Source organism: Ursus arctos, unplaced genomic scaffold, assembly GCF_023065955.2.
Source record: "Ursus arctos isolate Adak ecotype North America unplaced genomic scaffold, UrsArc2.0 scaffold_12, whole genome shotgun sequence".
In the NCBI taxonomy this organism is placed as follows: domain Eukaryota; kingdom Metazoa; phylum Chordata; class Mammalia; order Carnivora; family Ursidae; genus Ursus; species Ursus arctos.
Genome location: NW_026622786.1, coordinates 29,256,717 through 29,276,436, shown reverse-complemented (window position 1 = coordinate 29,276,436; position 19,720 = coordinate 29,256,717). Strand labels below are relative to the sequence as shown.

Genomic DNA, 19,720 nt, shown 5'->3' with positions numbered 1-19,720 from the left:
GTGCGAGCATCCGCACAAGCAGGGTGAAGGGCAGAGGCAAAAGCAGACTCCCTGCTGAGCAGGGAGCCCAATGGGGAACTCCATCCCAGGTCCCCAGGATCATGCCCTGAGCTGAAGGCAGACGCTTAACCGACTGAGCCACCCAGGCACCCATCATTATGCCTTTAACTTGAATTTCCCTAGTAACTAATGATGTTGAACATCTTTTCATGTGCTCCACATATTTCTTCATTTTTTTTGCCCATTTTATAACTGATTTGTCTTTTTACTTTGAGCTTTGAGAATTCTTTATGCAGTTGACCCTTGAACAACATGAGTTTGAACTGTATATGGTCAACTGTATATTCTAGCCCTTTTTTCAGATGGATAGTTTGCATATATTTTCTCCTTTATTGCTTGCTTTTTCAACCCCATAACAGGGTCTTTGGTGGTGCAAAAGTTTTTACTTCTGATGAGTTCTGGTTTATCAGTTTTTCTTTTTATGCATCATGCATTTACTGTCAAGTGTGAAAATTTTGTCTAGCCCTAGCCCTTCTAGGTCCTGAACATTTTTAAATTTTTTTTGAAAAGCTTTGCAGTTTTCTGGGATGCCTAGGTGGCTCAGTGTTTAAGCGGCTGCCTTTGGCTCAGGTCATGATCCCAGGGTCCTGGGATCGAGTCCCACATCAGGCTCCCTGTTCAGTGGGGAGCCTGCTTCCCCCTCTGCTTGCCTCTCCCCCTGCTTTTGTTCTCTCTCTGACAAAAAAATAAAATCTTTTGAAAAAAATTAAAAAAGCTTTGCTATTTTCTTACATTTAAGTTCATGTTTTTACCTGTTTAAGCCAACTGCTATAGCACAATTTAAAAGGCTGCCTTTTTTTTTTTTTAAGATTCTATTTATTTGAGAGAGACAGAACGAGCAGTGGGGAGGGGCAGAGGGAGAGAGAGAGAGAGAAGCAGACTCCCCACTGAGCAGGGAGCCCGATGTGGGGCTCGATTCCAGGACCCTGGAGATCATGACCTGAGCTAAAGGCAGATGCTCAACTGACTGAGCCACCGAGGTGCCCCTAAAAAGCTGTCTTTTCTGTATTGCTTTTGCACCTTTGCCAAAAATCAGTTGGAGTTTTTTGGTGTATTTCTGGAATCCCTGTCCCATTCTATGTGGTATCCCTCCACCAGTATCACACAGTGTTGATCATTGTAGACTTTATTCTTCTTAAAAATTGTCTTAGTCCTTTTGTTCTGTTCTTAGTCTTTTGCATTTCCATATACATTTTAGCGTAAGCTTGTCTCTGTCTACAAGAAAATCTTGCTGGGGGTGCCTGGGTAGCTCAGTCGGTTAAGCATCCCACTCTTGATTTTAACTCAGGTCATGATCTCAGGGTCGTGAGATCAAGCCCTCCAGCAGCCTTTGTGCTCAGCGGGAAGTCTGCTTGGGATTCTTCCCTCTCCTTCTACACTCTGTCTTTAAAATAAATACGTCTTTAAAAAAATCTTGCTGGATTTTGACAGGAATTATGTTTAATTTATAGATTTAGGAAGAATTGACCTTCCAATCCATGGTGCATAGTACATTTCTCCACTTATTTTGGGTCTTTAATCTTTTACCAACTTTTGATAATTTTCAGCATACAAATCTTATATATGTTTTGTTAGATTTATTCCTAAGTATATCATTTTTGTTGGAGTAACTGTCAATGGTATTGTGGTTTTTTGTTTCCAATTTGGTTTTGAATATCAAGCAAGAATCCAGCAAAATGGAACTCTTAAATGTATCTTTAATTTTAAGCTGTGGCCTTTTCTTTCAGCTTTCTCCTACAAATAGCATTACTGGTCCTTTTAGAATTGAAGTAAGGGTAGAAAGGTTAGGTTTATTAGTCCCTCCCACTTGATATCCGATGTAGAAATAAACCCTTTGACATCTGATCATTACTGCACTTGAAAACTTCCAGGACTGGGGAGTAATCTATATAGAAGGGAGTTCATTTCAGTGATGGTAACTGATTCTTTGTTCATTTTGCTGTTGACTCATGGTCATTGAAGACCTCCAAATTTTTCCCTGCGTGGCATTTTCTTGCCTTTTTCTTTCAGATACAGGGATCCAGAGTACCACCTCAATGTGCCCTCTTTCACGTAACATCATCTTAGGTCTGGATTCTTTATTCTGTGCCCTTTTCCCAGACAGACATAAGTGTAGTGTAACTCTAGTTTTAAATGACACAGACCTTCCAGAAACTCAGGCACCTGAAAGTGATGGGAGTGCAGAAGCAGAAAGGTGCTTAAGGAATTCTGTCAGCTTGTACAGGAAGAGTGTCTTGTCTAGATGGTATGAAGGAAATGACCAGTAACCAACCACCACCAAGCACTGGACTCTCTTATGTGTGATTTTAACCAAGTTTTAAGATGCCACCTAAAATGTTCCTACAGACAAAGAAATAGGTTCAAAGGAATTTTGATTTCCCAGTATCACCCAGTTAGCAAATGGTCCAAAGATAATGGACACCAGAATCCCAAGTTGTGTTGGTTAAAAATTAAGATTCTAGAGCCATATTACAGACCTAAACAATTTATGGGGTGGGGTTAGAGGAGTAGAACAAGCTCTTTGGGGGCTTATTTAGCATTCCAAACTTTTGGAGGTAATCGTTGCCTTTTTTTTTTCTGCCTCTATATTCTGAGCACCTTATAGTTACAATGCATGTTTGGGCAACGGATGAATAAGACACATGTAAACAGAACTCCAGTGTAACGCAGAATGATACACAATAAGAAGTGCAGAGAACTATGGGTTTTCAAATGGAAGGGAGAGCACACATGGCTGAGATCAATGAAGGTTTTAAGGATAAGGCGGCATTTACAATAACTGGTGGATAAAATGTTTTATAATTTTTATTATGTATATTCAGAACAGTATTCATTGCTCATTTAATATGGCTATTCACAACTATAAAGCAATTTAAGCAACGCTGATTGTGTATTAAGATGAAAAGTTTTTACATGCTGAATCTTTTTTTTTTTTAATTTAAAATAAAGAACTATTTGGGGAGGCTTACAATTATAGGTACTCAAATTTTTGTTAATTTTAAGACAAAAGAACAATGCTTAAGAAGGATAAACATACTTAACATAAAATTACATTTCAATTTGTATTTCCATGCTATTTCAACCACTTAATTACCTTCTATATCTTGACATTCACATAAAAGAAGAGCACATCATTAATGACCCAAATGCAAATAAGAGTAAAACTCAGGCCTTAAGTATTGTATTTTAAGAGTTTATATAACTAAAAACTGAAGACAAAATTCATCATTAAGTGGTAAGTTGCTTAATTTTAGCCCATAATTTTAATTTCAAAATTGAATACTGACATTTAAAAAAAAACCATAAGGCAGATAAACTACATGCTTTTAGAAATATTAAAGAATTTAGTTCTTTGCTCACTAATCATACTTTTTTTGGTTAATACAAGTAACATTCTTCTTAATCCCACTCTTCATTTTGTGCCTATAAAAATAAAATTGTCCTCAATATTCCTAAACTCTTTGTTTCCAGATAAGGCCATTATAAGACGTTACTGAATCATAGGTTTAAAATCAGTGGCACAAATCATCTATAGATAATGTAACAAATTCATTGTTAGGTAAGGAATCAGTATAGTACAGGAACCAGCCAGAGGTAGAATTCTTAATCACAGTTTTATAGAAAAGATGCAGTAGTTTATATCTGTACTGTTTTATTAGTTATAGTATGGTAAAGTTGCTTCTCATTATGAGTTTAACAAAAGGGGGGAAAGAGAGGTCTCTTCATTAGGTGATTGTTGGCCCCTGTTTTGCACGTATTATAGGCACAAATCCTGGACACTTAAACATTTTCTTGGCCAGTTAAGGTAATCAATTATATATGGCATTTACCTCATTTTCAAAAAGCTTCATAGTAGGGATAGCTAACCTTTGTTCTCCCCCAAGGGCATAAGGAGAAGGGAAATAAATTTCTTTTTGTACCACTATGACTGTAAACTAATAAATGAACCATTCTCTCAATATCATTGCTTATTCAGAATTCCATCATTGCTTATTCAGAATTCCAGCAGTACTTATGTACTTTTTAAGTTGATTGTTTCTATCTCATAATTTGTCTTAATATTACAGATGGATATAACCTAAAAATTCTATTTAATTCATGATGTAGCTAAATTACTAGTATTTGAGTAATACTCCACAGATTGCAATAAGCAAGGATGGCAGAGACTTTACATAGAGTTATTCACATATTGACTTTAAATGTGGGATTCTGTGGTCTTTCAAATCCTTACTTGAATGTCAATAAATAAAGTGATCAGAAAGGTCATTTAATGAAAGCTGTAATAACAGTTGTATGTACCCAGTGCTAAACCTTACAGTAGAGTTTGTTTCATAAAATGTACCTGAATACTTATAAAAGACAATTCAAAACAGAATAAAGCAACTGTAAAAAATAAAACCCTAGCCAAGTATAGTTTCTTCAGTTATCTGGAATTTTGTCTCATGATTGATATTAGGATTAGGTCATTATGATGAACCAATCAGATTCCAGATACTTAAGAGTTTATTTAAGTGAACTTAATTTTGATCAGATGTTCTCAAGCTTACCTAAATTCTTCTTTATTGATTGTTGTTGATTTGAGAACTTAGAAAAGGAGATACTTATTTATGTAAGGCCCAGATTTTTAAGCAGTATCTCCTTTACTGCTGGTAATAATGTATTATCCAAGTCAGTAATTATGTTAAAACTAACATATCACTGGTGAAAGGTAATATAAAAATAAAATTATTTCCCCCTCACATTTAATTTCAAAATTCTAGATCTTAGTTAAGGACTAGACAAAATGTGTCCTTATGGAGACCGAGCAGCCTTTAGCTACTTCATATCAAAGAGAAAATTTGTTCCAATTTTAATAATGACTGAGCATTTTTAAGAATCATCAAAATGTTGGCCTTTGGGGAATATAAGCTAAGTATATAATACTTTTTGCTAATACTTTAAATTGAAATATGTTTAGTTATAAAAATCTCACAAATCTGTTTTTCACAGCTATGCTTCTATTTACATTATGGGAGAGATCCACATGTAAAAAGAAAAGTTGAATTTTTGTCTTCTAAATATATATCCAATCATGATTAGGTAATCCTCAGATGATTTATAACTTAATATACTAAAATTATACAATTAATTTATAATTGCCACATTTACAAAGAAATTTCAATATACCGAAAACTTCTAATTTGTAGTTGCCACATTTACAAAGAAACTTCTAGGTAAGACAATGTTTTAAAAACAATGTTTGGTGTTGCATTTAGGCCCAAAGTTCATTTATTTAAATCACCTATGACATTTGCAAAATTTTTTCAAACTTAGGAAAATGCTGATATATGGCTTCATTCAATTATACCTATACTCTGTGAAATATTTGTTATACACTTAAGTACAACTGAAACAATAAGATTACTTGCACAGAGAAAAGTGAAGATTCCTTTCACCTTAAAATTATACTTGTTTCACACTTGTAATGCTTGAAAACGTTTTTCGAAAAGACTACTAATGGTCTTGATTATAACAGCGTATTGCATTTTTCTGTCTTTTTTTTTAACGTTAAGTATTCTAGTTTAAAGTTTTAAGTTCTACTTTTCCTCTTATCTTCAAATAGACTCTTTAGCATATAAACTTGAATGGCTGACACTACCACCATTACCACTAAGTTAACCATGGACCAGAAATTGACTCTATCAAAGTTGCTTTCTTGTATGTTTCGATCACGAGCTTCAAATGCTCTAAGCAGAGTCTGGATATGACCACTTTTGCTTAGTCTGGCCTTGATACTGTTGATGGATTCCTGGAGATAAATAAAATAATTTTACTATAAAAGAATGCTCAGTAATTTTAAGTTCATTTAAACATGTGATTCACAGTACCCTGACACTCATTAGTTTTATATCCAAACACAATTTTAATTAAGGGACAGGTACTACTTGGATTACCTAAAGATCTTTTGTAAGTTTATGTAATAGTTCTCCTGATATATTTAAATTATTGTTTACAAATACTTTACAGAGGAGCAAAGCTAATGTAAACTGAAAATGTGAAAATCTATTTCAGTGGCATAATGCCAGGAATTTTATATACACTATCTATTTCTTAGCTTTCACAACCATAAGAAAAAGACAAGTTTCAAAAAACCTAACTGATAAAAAAAAAAAACCTGATAACTTTTAGGTATTTATATAATGCACTGTGTGTTTATAGTATTTTCTTTGAATGTTAGTTTTGTCCAATTTAGTGTCTAGCATTTTCATCTCAGAAAATAATAGTGACATCAGAAAATATTCCAATTTTTGATATGCATATTATACATCCAAAAGTATAATCTATTTTTAATACAAAAATGTTCCAAGATCACATTTGTAAAACAAGCTTATCAAGATGCACTCTAAGTTGTACATCTTCCAAAAAACCTATTTTTATAGTAGGGTCCTGGTGAGAGAAGTGATTTGAAAAAGGGCTATATGAATATACGTTAAAATTAAGTTGAGATTTAAAATGATGTCAAAATACAGTTGACCCTTGAACAACATGAGGATTGGAGGTGCCAATGCCCTGCACAGTTAAAAATCCACGTAAAACCTTTGATTCCGAAAAACTTTACTAATAGTGTACTGTTGACCAGAAGCCTTATATAAACAATCAAGACACATTTTGTTATATATATTATATATTGTATATATATATATCATATACTGTATTCCTACAATAAAGTAAGCTAGCGATTTGAAAATGTTACTAAGAAAATTATAAGGAAGAGAAAATACATTTATACTACTCTACTGCACTTACTGAAAATCTGTATAAGTAGACCTGCATAGTTCAACTGCACATTGTTCAGGGATCAATAGTACATATGGCAAAAATAAGAAAATACTAGAAACAGATTTTCCTGGATAGTCATCTTGCTTAAAATCCTTATTTAAGCAAAAACTATACTCAAAATTTCAGACTATTCTGCTAAACCTACAAAACTACAAAGTATAATATTTACCATCTGGGCATATTGGTAAAGCAACAGTGATCTAGGAATGCAAATATTTTCTAGAAAAATAAGGAATTCAGATCCCCAGATAAAAAGATCATGCATAGTTCTTTCCAGTATTACAGCAATGACAGCCAAATACAAAATTATTTATCAAAGTCTATTCCCCAAAATTTTGGAGAAATAAAACTCCCGAGAGACATTTTATTTTTCTTTAAAAAGGGCTTATTTATATTTAAATCTGAACTTGGTCATTTTGTTTAACCATGTGAATGAATTCAATCTCTTTTGAGAATGCAGTGAAGTACACTAATAAGATTTGTAAGTACTAGTGTTTTAGTCTTGTTGGCAAAATAAATTTAAAATGGAAGAATAAGTTGATATGATTGAAATTTAAAAGATATATACATGGGAAATTATGGTAAGATAAAAAACTGTCATGGTAAAAATTCATACCAATCAAACTTAATCCTTTCAGTTTGCATTCATAGTAACACCAATGAAAAAGGTAAGAAAACTAACATTTATTATGCCATACACTGTTTAAAGCACTTAGATACATGACATTTCTTATTTCATCCCCACAACAACTCTAGAGGTATTATTCCCATTTTGCAGGTAAGGAAACCAAGGCTCTGAGGGCTCAGTCACTAAGCAATCACACATACATGATCGTCTAATTTTGTGACTTCTTAAGCTAACTCATCTACATACAGTATGTCTCTTCTGCTATTTGACAGCTGCTTTCCTAAAAAAACTCAAGCGATCAAAAAAGTTCAGGCTATAATACTATTAGAGATTACACAGTTTTAATTTGCAATGACCATGTTATTTCTACTGCAGGAATTTCTGCAATACAGCTATATACGCTATTTACAAATACCACTCAGTAAATTCTATCATTTGATTACATCTACCTGTGGCTGAAGGGTAATGACCTTTACCCCCTATCCCAGTACTATTATTAACAAATAGGTTCTTACACATGCACATTTCATTATGCATGTAAATGATAAAGCAATTCAAACAGAGAAGCCATATTCTTAAAGTTTTTACTCCTGAATGTAGTCCTAGTTTCTGATAACTGCTAGGTCTGGTCTGAGTAATACAGTGTTCCCAAATTAATCAAGTAATATCAAATTGCATGTTATAAAAACTATGGGAAAAATGCCTATAACATCTCAAGTATTTACAAATTGCTCACTTTTTTCCTATGTGTAAGTATGCTATAGATCATTACATTTTTCTGTCTGTGACCATTCTAAGGGAGTCTGTGTTCAAATTTTAGTTACCCCCTCTCTGGTTATGTGACAAACATTACTTAATCTCCCCTAAACCACAATTTCCTTATTGGAAAGATGGAGATAAATAATCCTCATAGAGTTAAGTAAAGATTATATGAAATAATGCAGAGAAAATGCTTATTTCAGTGCCTATCACACAGTCAGACCTCTGGGTAATTTTTATTTATGAAAAGACCATACTGACCAGGATGTCTTCCAGTTTCATATCCAACATGTCTGTGCCAGTAATATATTTCTTCCAGTCCTCCTGTTCTTGCTCCTGTTCTCCCATATTATCCAGGATTAATTCAAAGAAAATCACCTTCTCAGAAATGGTGCTGAATGTATTATCAAAGCAGAACATGTAGTCACCATCTTCAGTCTCTACCCTGTATTAAAAAAAGTACATGTCTTCAGTTATCTGTACTCCAATCTGGGATCAAAGGAAAAACTACTATAGATAAGAAATAACACGGTTTATAGTAATTGGACAGTTTACTGATAAAAAGACTTCCTTGGTATTGAAAGATAATTTATAATTTCTTGGGAAAGAGGCAACCTGGAAATATATATGTAAATATATATATATGTAGTTGCAACTTAGATGTGCTTGGCATTTACTCAGGAAATCATGGTAAAAGATCCTGACCTAATTTTTGGAAAAGGATAGGATTAAAAACATAGATATGTGATACCTCACAATGATCTTTAATATTTATTAAGAGTAATTTATCATGAGTTCAATTCATATGCAAATGTAACCACAGACCTCCCCTTTAATTGAGATTACTTTCTAAAGTGACTTTTGTTTTCAAAAGCAGTGATGGATTGTTCTAAATGCTTTCTTCCAGGCCTCCTACAGATTAAGAACATCTTTATAACATAGGTTTACAAAGGTTGGGGATCAGTGGCCAACAAACAGAGCTTTACTGTCAGTGGCATTAGCTTTACTGAATAAATACCAATCACATCTAAGTTAAACTTACAACTTGGTCTCATTAGCTTCACATTCAAGATAACTGGCCTACAACATGTGATACTTTTAAGTCAATCTCCACTTCTTTTCCACCCCTATTTCCAACTTTTTTAGTTTAAGCATAAGAAAGAAGTACTCAGCAATCTGATTGGATCTTAACATATATACTATAAATAAAAAATAGCCAATACTTATATACCCCTTTATAATTTACACACTACTTTCACATATTTTAGTTCTTTTAATCCTTACCATATTTGGAAGTAGGCATAACTGACCTTTTCAAGGTAAGTAAAATAAGGTTCACATAAATTAAAATACTTGCCTATGATCACACAGCTGTCATAGGCACAGACGAAGCTTGGTTTTCTGACTCTCATGTTAATTGATCTTTCTTTTCTATAATACTGCTCAGAGCCTGTCTGCATTCCTTGCAATCTCCTCAGTCATGACAAACCTTTTTCTTGAGGATGTATTTAACCTTTGGAAGAAGCTTGAAGAATATACTGGTGAATACAGTGGGGAACAATTTTAAAAGGAAAAAAATGTTATGACTATTATGTAAAGTTAAGTTCAATGTTAATCACTTTTAAATTTAACTCAATTTTGTTTAGTCTTAATTTTATTTAACTCAACTTTATTTAGCCATTCTTAACACTGCACTGGATAAAAAGGGGAAGCTTTGTACGTACTCTTTTTATATGTAAAGTGCAGATATACATACAGTACAAAAACCGTGGTTTTAAAATTTCATGGGGGGATGATAAGGCAGAAAAGTCTAGAAAGGTTGCATGGGGACAGGAGTAAAAATGAAAAAAGTTTGAGAAGCACTGACTCATACGGATGAGCTTCAGCATGTGTATGGAAAAAAAAGGATGTTTTACTACTTTATAGTCATTCCTATACTAATCTCTTTCTAAATCAGTGTTCACTGCTTTTATTAGAAAGGAACTTTAATACTACAAATGATACAAAATATTATCCAAATAAAAATTGCAGAGTTAATTTTCCTTTCAAGTAGAATAAAGAGCAACAGTAGTCCAGAACAGATAAATTCTGGTGTGAGTTACAGTAATATTCATTCAGTTGTCTAGAAAAATACAAACACACAAACACACACACACAGACTTCTAATTCCTGGAAGTGCCAGCCAATAGGTATTACTTAAGCTGCTTATAGTTCTGTTTGGAGATATTTTTACTAACCCTGCCTTCTGAAAGGACAGTATTTGTTTTAAGAATTTAAGCAAAAAACTATTTCAGTGCCATAACAGACATATTTTATAACCTGCCTTTAAAAAGTTAATATAGCTAAAAATACAATTTCATTTAAATCTGACTTTTTAGAAAGTAGATTTGTAAATTTGGTGTAGTGATTAAGAGTGAGTTGGATGGCCTGGTTTTAAATCCTGGCTTTGCTGTACACTAACTTTAGTGCTCTATGCCTCAGTTTCTTTATTGATAAAATAATATTATGTACCTCATAGGACTGTGGTGAAGAATAAAAAAAATAAATATAAAGCACTTAGAACAGTAGCCTGGCACATCAAAAGAACTCCATAAATGTCAACTCTTATAAACTCATTGTTTTTTCCCACTGGTTTAATGAGAGGTAATTCTATGCAAGAGAGCAATAAGATATCTTTTTTCCCTAACAGTTAATCTTAATTTATCTCTAAAGGAATGGAGAAAATTGGAGAAAAAAAATGACAAATTCTACAGATTTTCTAGATTCTGAAATTTAAAGATGAGCTGCATTTTTAGTTTCTGTTCATATAACTATCAAAGAGAAAGCATAGTTCCAAGTTTATCAGTCAAAACTGACTTTTTAAATTACTGTTTCTCTATTTTATTTATTAATAGTTTATATAAATGATTTTTTCTGAGCTCTCCATAGATAAAATGCCATTTTAAAAAGCACTTTAATAAAATAAAGAATAAGAAATTTTAAAACTTTCTAAATAAAAACTTAAACTTTCAAAATTAAAAACTTTACAAATTAAATAAAAATAAAAATAAAATCAAGCACTCTGAAAAGAGTATTATAGTTGAGCTCTTTTCCCCCTCATTCATTCATACATGTATTTAGTATTTACTATCAGTTACATGCCAAGTATGCTGGTTAACAAAGACCAATAACTACAATAGCTAGTACTTACATAGTGCTATGTGCCAGAGATGTTCTAAGCATCGTATGGTAGAAAGCAAGAACTCTGATCCATCCTGCCTCCTCCTCTTAATAAATGTGTATCCCTGCAGACTTATTTAACTTCTCTGAGCCTCCTTGTCTGTAAAATGGGAATTGGGGAATCAAAGAATCTCTCATAATGGGTTGGAATGATTAATTTAGAAGCATATAAAATGCAAAGCCTAGTTTATGGCAAACAGTAGACCGTATTTGCTTTTCTTCTTCCTGTACACTCACAGCTTAGTTTTAATGCAATAACATGAGTAAACAAAGTGCTATAGTAAAATGATAGCATGAACAGGGAAACACACCACTGAGATATGAAAAAGAGAAGTGAGATTAAGAGAGCATATATAGCCTTTTGTCAAACTCTAAACTTGTAACAAGTTATTTTCTTTCTAGTTTCCTCTGGTCAGATCTTTTACTATCCATTTTCTAATTATCTAAAAAGAATGAGGTCTGAGTTTAAAAAAACCAACTTTTACATGCATACACACACAACACATACACACAAAGATGTATTGTACCTGTTTTTTTAAGAAAGGAAATAGGGGGCAGAGATGATACAGCGAGCAGCTCCAACTGTAGAATACATACCTGGAACAGTAACTTAAAATGGAAAGGTTGTGCGCTAGTCAGAAAGACAGATTTAAAATGCCACAATAGACTGAATGCAATACCTAGGGCATATTCATCTTATTTAACCAAAGCAAAGAAAAAATTTGGGATCAATACAAAACGCCTAAAAAAAGAAAAAAGTTAATGGAAGATATTTTAGTTTATGAGAGACCACTATCTAGGACTGTTTAAACTGTTCATATGGAATCATTTAATACTGATGTTTGTATCAAATGTGCTAAATTTTCTTGCCCTGCAGATAGCTCATTGGTATTACTCAGCCCAAGGAACTCAACTAAGAGATCACTTACGTGTGAACTCCATCTGATTTTCTTTGTTCAAAAACTAAGGTTCTTCCTTCTGGAGAGGCAAGATGGAAATCAATATCTAATCCTGCTCCATCTAAAACCTGTAGAAAAGCACAAAAGAACACATTACAAATTCTGAAAATAAAAAATATAAAAAGTATATCATATGATGAAAAGATTTTCTTTCTAAACCTAGAGAGGTAAAGAAAGTCAACAAGATGCATGTAAGGGCTAGAAAGGAGCACAAAGATCACCCAATTCAATTCCATTCATTTTGGAACTTTCTTACCAATTCTTGTTGCCATCACCTAACTTTAGGCTTTATAAATATTACTGAAATAATCTTCCTAAAATGGTGCCTTGATTGAGAAGCCCTGTAGAGTGGAAAGAAACACAGAAGGGGGTTCAAATGGTAAACCTTTTTAGTTAGGCAATTTAGAGCATGCTATGTAGCTTTTCTGAGTTTGTTTCCTCTTCAATAAAATAATAATTAGGTATTTCTTAACCCAGAATTCAAAACTTCCATGATCTGACTCCAACTGACTTCTTCGGTGCATTCACCTATTATTCCCTGATATGAACTGATTATTCCAAGTAGGCTATTGGCTTACTGGCCAGTGAACACAATCTGTTCCTTTACAATCCCCAAATGATGATAGTAGCTAACAATTAACAATGTATGCCACACATTGTTTTAAGTGCTTTATCTGGGTTAATTTCCTCATAACAATTCTAAGAGGTAGGTCTTACTACTGTTCTCAGTAAAATAAACAGAAGAACCAATCAACAGAACAAACAGAAAAAAAAAAAAAACACAAAAAAATGAGGCACAGAGAAATAGTTTTCTCAAGGTAGATAACAGCCAATGAATGGCATGGTCAAAATTTGAACTCAGCAATTTTCCTCTGATAACTACTCTTTTTCTTATTTAACACTCCATTTTCTTTTTCTTGGTGGCTTTAATGGAATGATATAAAAATTACCTATTCCTGTGCTCTACTTACTGATCAACAGAAGTAGTTTCAAATAGCTAGCTAAATACACATAATTCTCTTTCATTTTCAAATCCCATTAAAATGAAGAAAATATATAATGATACAAATAACAACACTGGAAATCTAGGAAGACTGTTAACAGACACGAAGAGTAAGGAATTTCTGGAAGATAGTCCACTGAGCAAAGGATATATCTAGGTACCAACAGCTATCAATCTCAAAATTCTCACTGAAACAGACTAGAGAAACACATTTGTTGAAATCAATGCCCTCTTTTTCATGTTACCGGTTTTACTGAGAGGACCAAATTCTGAAAAAATAGTTAACATAAGCCGACTTCAAAATGTTTCCTCATAAATATATATCCTTAGAGAAATTCCAGAATGTGTAATCCATAAAAATGAGGTTGCTGATAGAAAAATAAAAAAGATCAAAAATGTTGTTGCCAAAATAAAGCCTTAACAAATGTAATGACAGCAATGAATATGGATAGAGACTAAAAATCAGGAAGGAACCAAGGAATTCTCAGAACAAGGTGAAAAAGTACAGATGAAAAGTATCAGAAAAATGGTAAGACCCTTTGTGAAGGACAGAGCTAAAGATTTCAAATATCAATCTAACAAGGATTTCAAAGAAGAGAACCAAGAGAAATGAAGGAAGGAAATCGTCAAAGAGAACAAAAATTCTTGCTTCAAAAGATAAAAATCTTTAGACTGGAAGGGGCTAATAGATGTGAAAGATAAAAAAATCCTACTGACTTTCCCAAAGGATTTAAAAAGAACAACCTAGAAACTTCCAATGATAAGTAGTAAAGAACTGCAAAATAAAGGGGCGCCTGGGTGGCACAGCGGTTAAGTGTCTGCCTTCGGCTCAGGGCGTGATCCCGGCGTTCTGGGATCGGCGTTCTGGGATCGGCGTTCTGGGATCGAGCCCCACATCAGGCTCCTCCGCTATGAGCCTGCTTCTTCCTCTCCCACTCCCCCTGCTTGTGTTCCCTCTCTCGCTGGCTGTCTCTATCTCTGTCAAATAAATAAATAAAATCTTAAAAAAAAAAAAAAAAGAACTGCAAAATAAGAATTGGGATTGGCATCAGAATTCTTACATATAATACTAGATGCAAAAAAAACCAATGCAGCCATGTCTTCAATGATCTCAAGTAAAAGAAAATTATATTTACTAAAGTGAAAGCAAAAAGTTAGTCCAAGGACTTAAACCATTTTAAAAGAATTTGACTCAAAGTTATCCTCTAAAAAAACCAAAAAAAGTTACCCATTTAATCAGAAAATGAGAGATCTAACAAAACTAAACAAAGATTTCAGTTTGGTAGTGGCTGTCAGGCTTAATGAAATTGTTAAAAATGATAATTAAGAACACAGAAGATAACTTAAAAATATATAACACAACTTTAAAACATAAAATACTTATTTAAAAAAAACACCATAATCTGAAACTAAACTTCCTGATGATTTCACTAGAAGATGATGAGTGCCACTCTCCCTCATCTGCACTTGTTGTTGTAACAGTCTTTTGGTTCCTCAAAGGCTTTCTTCTGTCTTCTTCCTCAATGCCTTGGAACATGCTATTCTTTTTTACCAATTGCCTTGTTCTAATCACGCCTTTATGCCTAATTAGACTGATTTTTCTACAGATCTGAACTCTACTTCTGGAATGTCTTCTCTCAATTTCCAGATGAAATTAAGTCCTCCTATTAAACCTTCTCATAGTTGTATATACCTACCTTCATAGCACTTTAAGAGTTACAATTTTACATTTATTTTACATTTATTTGATTACTGTCTTTTTCTATTCTGGATTGTATGAGAACATGGACTATATTTTTACTCGCCGTTAAATCTGTAGCACTTAGCATAGTGCTCCAACAAATTAAGCACTTAGCAATGATTTTTAAAAAGTTAACTGATCTAGTTTATTCATAAGATATATGTATTGACATTTAAAATTTTCAAGAACTTAATATAATGTGGGGTTGGTCAATTATTCTAAAAGTGTCCTCCTAAAGCTGAAAAGTAAGAAATGGTTAAAAATTTTCACTATGTCACAGTGACCCAAGGGCAATGTCTGGAATGTCTGTTTCCTGACATTTTATAAAGACAAAAAGCAGTAGCTTACTGTTATTGGAAAATTAATCATGGAGTTGGAATATGCAAACAAAAAGCTGAAGATTATCTCTTACCCTACAAACCCCTCAACATTGTCTAGGACTACAGACGTTAAATCATTTTACTTCTCTCTTCAATCAAAACAATTAAGTTGTTTAGGGAGAATACTTTGGAGGAGCAGTCCCTTTAAGAGTGACTACAGATGCAGAGCAGAAAGCTAAACCAAGCCAGCTATATAACTCTAGGAGTGTAAATGTAGAAAACCAACATTCACTGCCCATCTACCAGTGTCAGGGATGGTCTATGAAAACTTATTCACTCATTTTTTCAAATCAATTCTATGAGGTAATTACTATTATCTCTATTTTACAACTGAGGGGTTAAGTAACAGAGTTAGGATTTCAACCCAAGCATTTTATCTCTATGGGTTTTATATCATAATCATAAGAGGTCAGTAGTTCATATACATTTCCTCCCTAATACCAATACCTGGATAAATATTAAGGAATTTTCAAATAATTTTCTAACATGGATTATTTTACTAACCTCCAGTTGGGTTTCCTTGCCTCTAATTTTGCCCTCCTTTAATCCATTTTCCACACCATACCCAGTGATCTGTCTAAAAACATTTCTGACTGTTACCATGCTGCTTATATCTTCAATGGCCCTTGTACAGAACAAGGGCAAAGCCACTCAGCACGGTACACAAGGCTAAGATTCATGATCCATGATCCAGCCTCCTGACCTCTCCAATCTATTTTACTTCTACTCCCACCCTAGACTTTACAGTCTTTAGGTCTAATAAAAACTCAGCACTTGTACTGTCTACATACTGCCCACCAACAAAACACATTATGCATTTTTATAACTATTTGTGTTTTGTTCCTTTTCCTGAAATGTCCCTCCTTCCTTGCATTCTTGTCTCACTTAAGCATCTTTCTAGATTCAAATTTATTTTTTCCAGGAATCCTTTTCTGAAACATCAGAGAAGTGGCTGTCCTCTAATAGCACTTAACGATACTTTATTGAAATTATACCTTAAATAATAAGATCCTTGAAAACAGACTCTTTTTTTGTCCGTGTCATAGTTGGTCATCTCATCCACACTTCTCCCACCTCCCCCTCCACCCCTGCCAATTACCCACATACAGTAAATGAACTTTTGAACTACACTGGAGATCAAGAAATGTGTTCTAGCCTCAGTTTTGCTCACTGTGACTTCAGAAACTGTGCTCTCTATTGCTTTCCTTAAACATCTATAAATAATTTAATTCTAAGGTTCCTTCCGATGAAAATTCTACATAACTTATTTTGCTCCATACTCAACAGTAACTGTTGAAAAAATTCTTTACATCAACTTAAAAAATTATCATTATAAATTAAGTAATCTGTGAAAAAATTAAAAGGTGGACCACATCAACGCATTTTTTTTTCAGTGCGACCCAGAAACATCAAAATTAGCTGTGTGGAACTAACAAGATTTCTTCTAAGAAATTACCCTCTTCCACAATGACTACATAAATTAAGGCAAATTCCGACATAATATTATGAAGATACTAAAAAGAAAACAACGATATGGGAGAAATGCTTACAATGATGAACTAAAAGTTATAAAGATTTAATATACAATTACTAAAAGTAAACATGAGAAGGAAATGTACCCATTAAATATATCAAGAGCTCCTTCCAAAATATTCCAAAATCGGATTTAGTGACAATCACAAGATCACAATTCAAAAAAAGGATTCAGTTAAGGAACTGAAGCAATGACGGTGAAGATTTATAATACCGGAATTGGGTGAGCGTGGTAGGGGTAACAAAACAAGTGTCATCATCTCCTCCAATGATGAAGGAGAACGTGTTATCAATCCTGTATTGCGAAATTCCCAGTATCCAAACATGTGCTGGTTAGTAAGGCGATGGGCGAATTATGAAACAAAAGCGAAAACCACCTAGATCACCAGTGCTGGCCTCTTTCCGACAGGAGAAAAGGGGAGAGGGCGGGTAGTCAATTCCAGGTCCCGCCTAACTTCTGGGTCCCCGTCCCCAGGAGAGCCGAGCCTCGCGCGCTTGCGCGGAGCGGGCCGGCTACCCCGGCGGCCCTCGTCCCTTCACCACCCCGGCAGTCCACGAGAAGTTTCTAAGCGGGTGAGAGGCGAAGACGCGGTGTAGCTGGGATAAAGGAAGGAGGCTAGCTCACCCTCTGCACTTACTTGGTACTCAATCTCCAGCGAGGCCTTCAGGGGCATGGGCTGGTAGAAACACTCCTTCTGGCCGGCCGGAAGGGTAAACGTGAAGTCGCTGTCTAAGGAGGGCGTGAAGCCGGCCGCCCCCGGCAGCAGCACTGGGTACAGAGTGGCCAGGAGGAGCACCAGGCAGGGCAGCCAGATCTTGTCGCCCATCCCTGCCGGGGCGATCTGGGGCTGGAAGAGACGCGAGAGGTGTGCGTTATTGGCACCTAGGCTCCGCTTTTCCTCCCTGGACTCCTCGTGGTTGGCAGGGAAATCTGGAGCCTGAAAAACACCCCAGGTGGCGGCCGCGGCGGCGGCACACGATCCCTCAGAGCGGGAAACGCAGGTCTCCAAAGGGTAGGGATCGAGGGGCGGGGCCAGCAGTCCTTTTCCGCACCCTTCTCGGTCTCGGCCTCCTCAGGCCCGGCGTGAGCGCGCTTCGCCTCACACCCGGGAGGCAGGTTCCCATGGCTTCCCCCACACCAATGGGCGTCTTCGGGGTAATTGTGGGAAATGTAGTTCCGGGCGAGCCGGCTTGGACGCGCTCGCAGACCAAGATCCCCGACAGGCCCCACGCCTCTGCGTCGCGTCACGCAGAGCCTGCGCGGGGGGCGGGGCTGCGGCCGGGGAGGTGCGTCCCCAACGGCTCCCGCGGCGGTTCGAATTCGGTGCAGCTGGGGTTCACTCGTTCCCCGCGTGGAGTGTCTGATGCTTCCACGCCCCGAACTCGGGAGAGGGTCCGAGGCTGAGGCTTCCGAACGCGGACGAGAGCGCGTCGTGCGCTGTTGTCAGGTGGGTCTGTCTCCCAACTACGACTTGGGTGGTGAGTGCTCCTTGGAGGGTGCAAACAGGCCTACCTGGGGGAGTTTTGTTCCTTTCCCTCCCAGCACCCTCGGACTTTGCAGGCTTGTATTTTACTTGAGAAATCGGAGAGGAAGATGTCATGTTTTCCTCCGCTTCTTTAAGATGAACGTAGGATCAGTTCTGTCAAATTGAGAGTTCTTGATAACAGGACCATAGAACATAAATCCGTGACCCCCTTCCAAAACGAGGAATCTTTTTCGACGACAGCCCATCCTATTACATGCAAGGTTTAGAATAAAGAACACCGGTTTTTCGGTGTTGATGGGTGTGCCTGTGCGTAAAACTACCAACGCGTCGTTAGGACCAGAAGATGACCTGGTCGGGGCCTGTAGGTAGCGTGATGCACTTTTCTACGTATGTACAGGCAGTGGAGATAGACTTTTATAACTATTGTAAGGTGAAGGGAAGAAAAGTCTTCATTTGGCAGATGGCTCAGTAGGAAAAAAAAATTAAAAGCAAATGTATTCATTGGTACTGAAGAAGTGTTAGGGAATTGTTACATTAAAATACACAGAAGATGTTGGACGTAAAACCTGATTTAGTTGAAATGTAATATCGAATGATATTTTAGGATTTACCCAAATTGTACCCTTTTTTCCTTCACCATCCTGTAGGAAGCTAGAGATGTTGAAAAGATAAAGCAGAATGGGGACCTGATCCATTGACTTTTGTATGAGAGAGTCTTCTCACTTAAGCAGAAGCAAATTTGTGCAAACGAAAGGGGGGAAAAAGAAACATTTTCTCTGCGATTACATGGTGTCTCATTTAATTTCCTGCCACAGTTTCTTCCAATAAGGTGAGGGTTTTCTTTTTAATCTTCCTTCTTATATCTGAGAAATTTTGAGTGGAGAATAAATTTGCCAGTCTATTTTAGCTGGGTGAGGGGAAGGAAGGGCAATTCGGCAGTCATCGTTTATTCACTGAACATATTGACCTTCCGTAAGTGCCTTGAAACCCTGAACATAATGCATAAGACTCCTAACCTTTTGGAGCTTGGGATGTGGTCAGAATTCTAGAAGGGTGATGGAAGAGAGGTGCTACAATGACAAAGGTAAATGAGATCTGTAAGAGGAATGTAATTTTAAGATGCAGAAAGATC

The 19,720-nt window shown here is 35.7% G+C and overlaps 2 protein-coding genes across 6 annotated transcripts in view; one reads left to right on the top strand and one right to left on the bottom strand.

Moving 5' to 3' along the window:
- Positions 1 to 2,840: 2,840 nt before the first annotated feature.
- On the bottom strand, positions 2,841 to 18,244 carry TMED5 (transmembrane p24 trafficking protein 5). Of its 2 annotated transcripts, XM_026497603.4 has the most exons (5): positions 17,740 to 17,928; positions 12,415 to 12,512; positions 8,528 to 8,711; positions 6,434 to 6,486; positions 2,841 to 5,850 (listed from the first exon to the last, which is right to left on the bottom strand). In XM_026497603.4, the coding sequence occupies exons 1-5, from the start codon at positions 17,926 to 17,928 to the stop codon at positions 5,787 to 5,789; spliced, it is 588 nt and encodes a 195-aa protein (XP_026353388.1). In that variant the 3' UTR covers positions 2,841 to 5,786. The 2 variants fall into 2 exon arrangements, with proteins under 2 accessions (XP_026353388.1, XP_026353387.1); XM_026497602.4 differs by lacking the exon at positions 6,434 to 6,486 and having other exon boundaries at positions 2,841 to 5,848; positions 17,740 to 18,244.
- The window catches only part of CCDC18 (coiled-coil domain containing 18), a 108,093-nt gene continuing 106,601 nt past the window's right edge, over positions 18,229 to 19,720 (top strand). For all 4 annotated transcript variants that reach the window (XM_057310457.1, XM_057310456.1, XM_048220689.2 and 1 more), the window contains exons 1-2: positions 18,229 to 18,549; positions 19,236 to 19,417. The gene's annotated coding sequence lies outside the window, so the exon portion shown is untranslated. The remainder of the gene's footprint in view (positions 18,550 to 19,235; positions 19,418 to 19,720) is intronic.

Excerpts from the sequence above, each read along its gene's own strand:
- TMED5 (XM_026497602.4), bottom strand. The coding sequence starts at position 17,928 with ATGGGCGACAAGATCTGGCTGCCCTGCCTGGTGCTCCTCCTGGCCACT. Across the intron at positions 12,513-17,739 it reads CGCTGGAGATTGAGTACCAA|GTTTTAGATGGAGCAGGATT; the intron begins GTAAGTGCAGAG and ends GCTTTTCTACAG. Across the intron at positions 5,849-8,527 it reads TGAAACTGGAAGACATCCTG|GAATCCATCAACAGTATCAA; the intron begins GTCAGTATGGTC and ends ATTTATCTCCAG.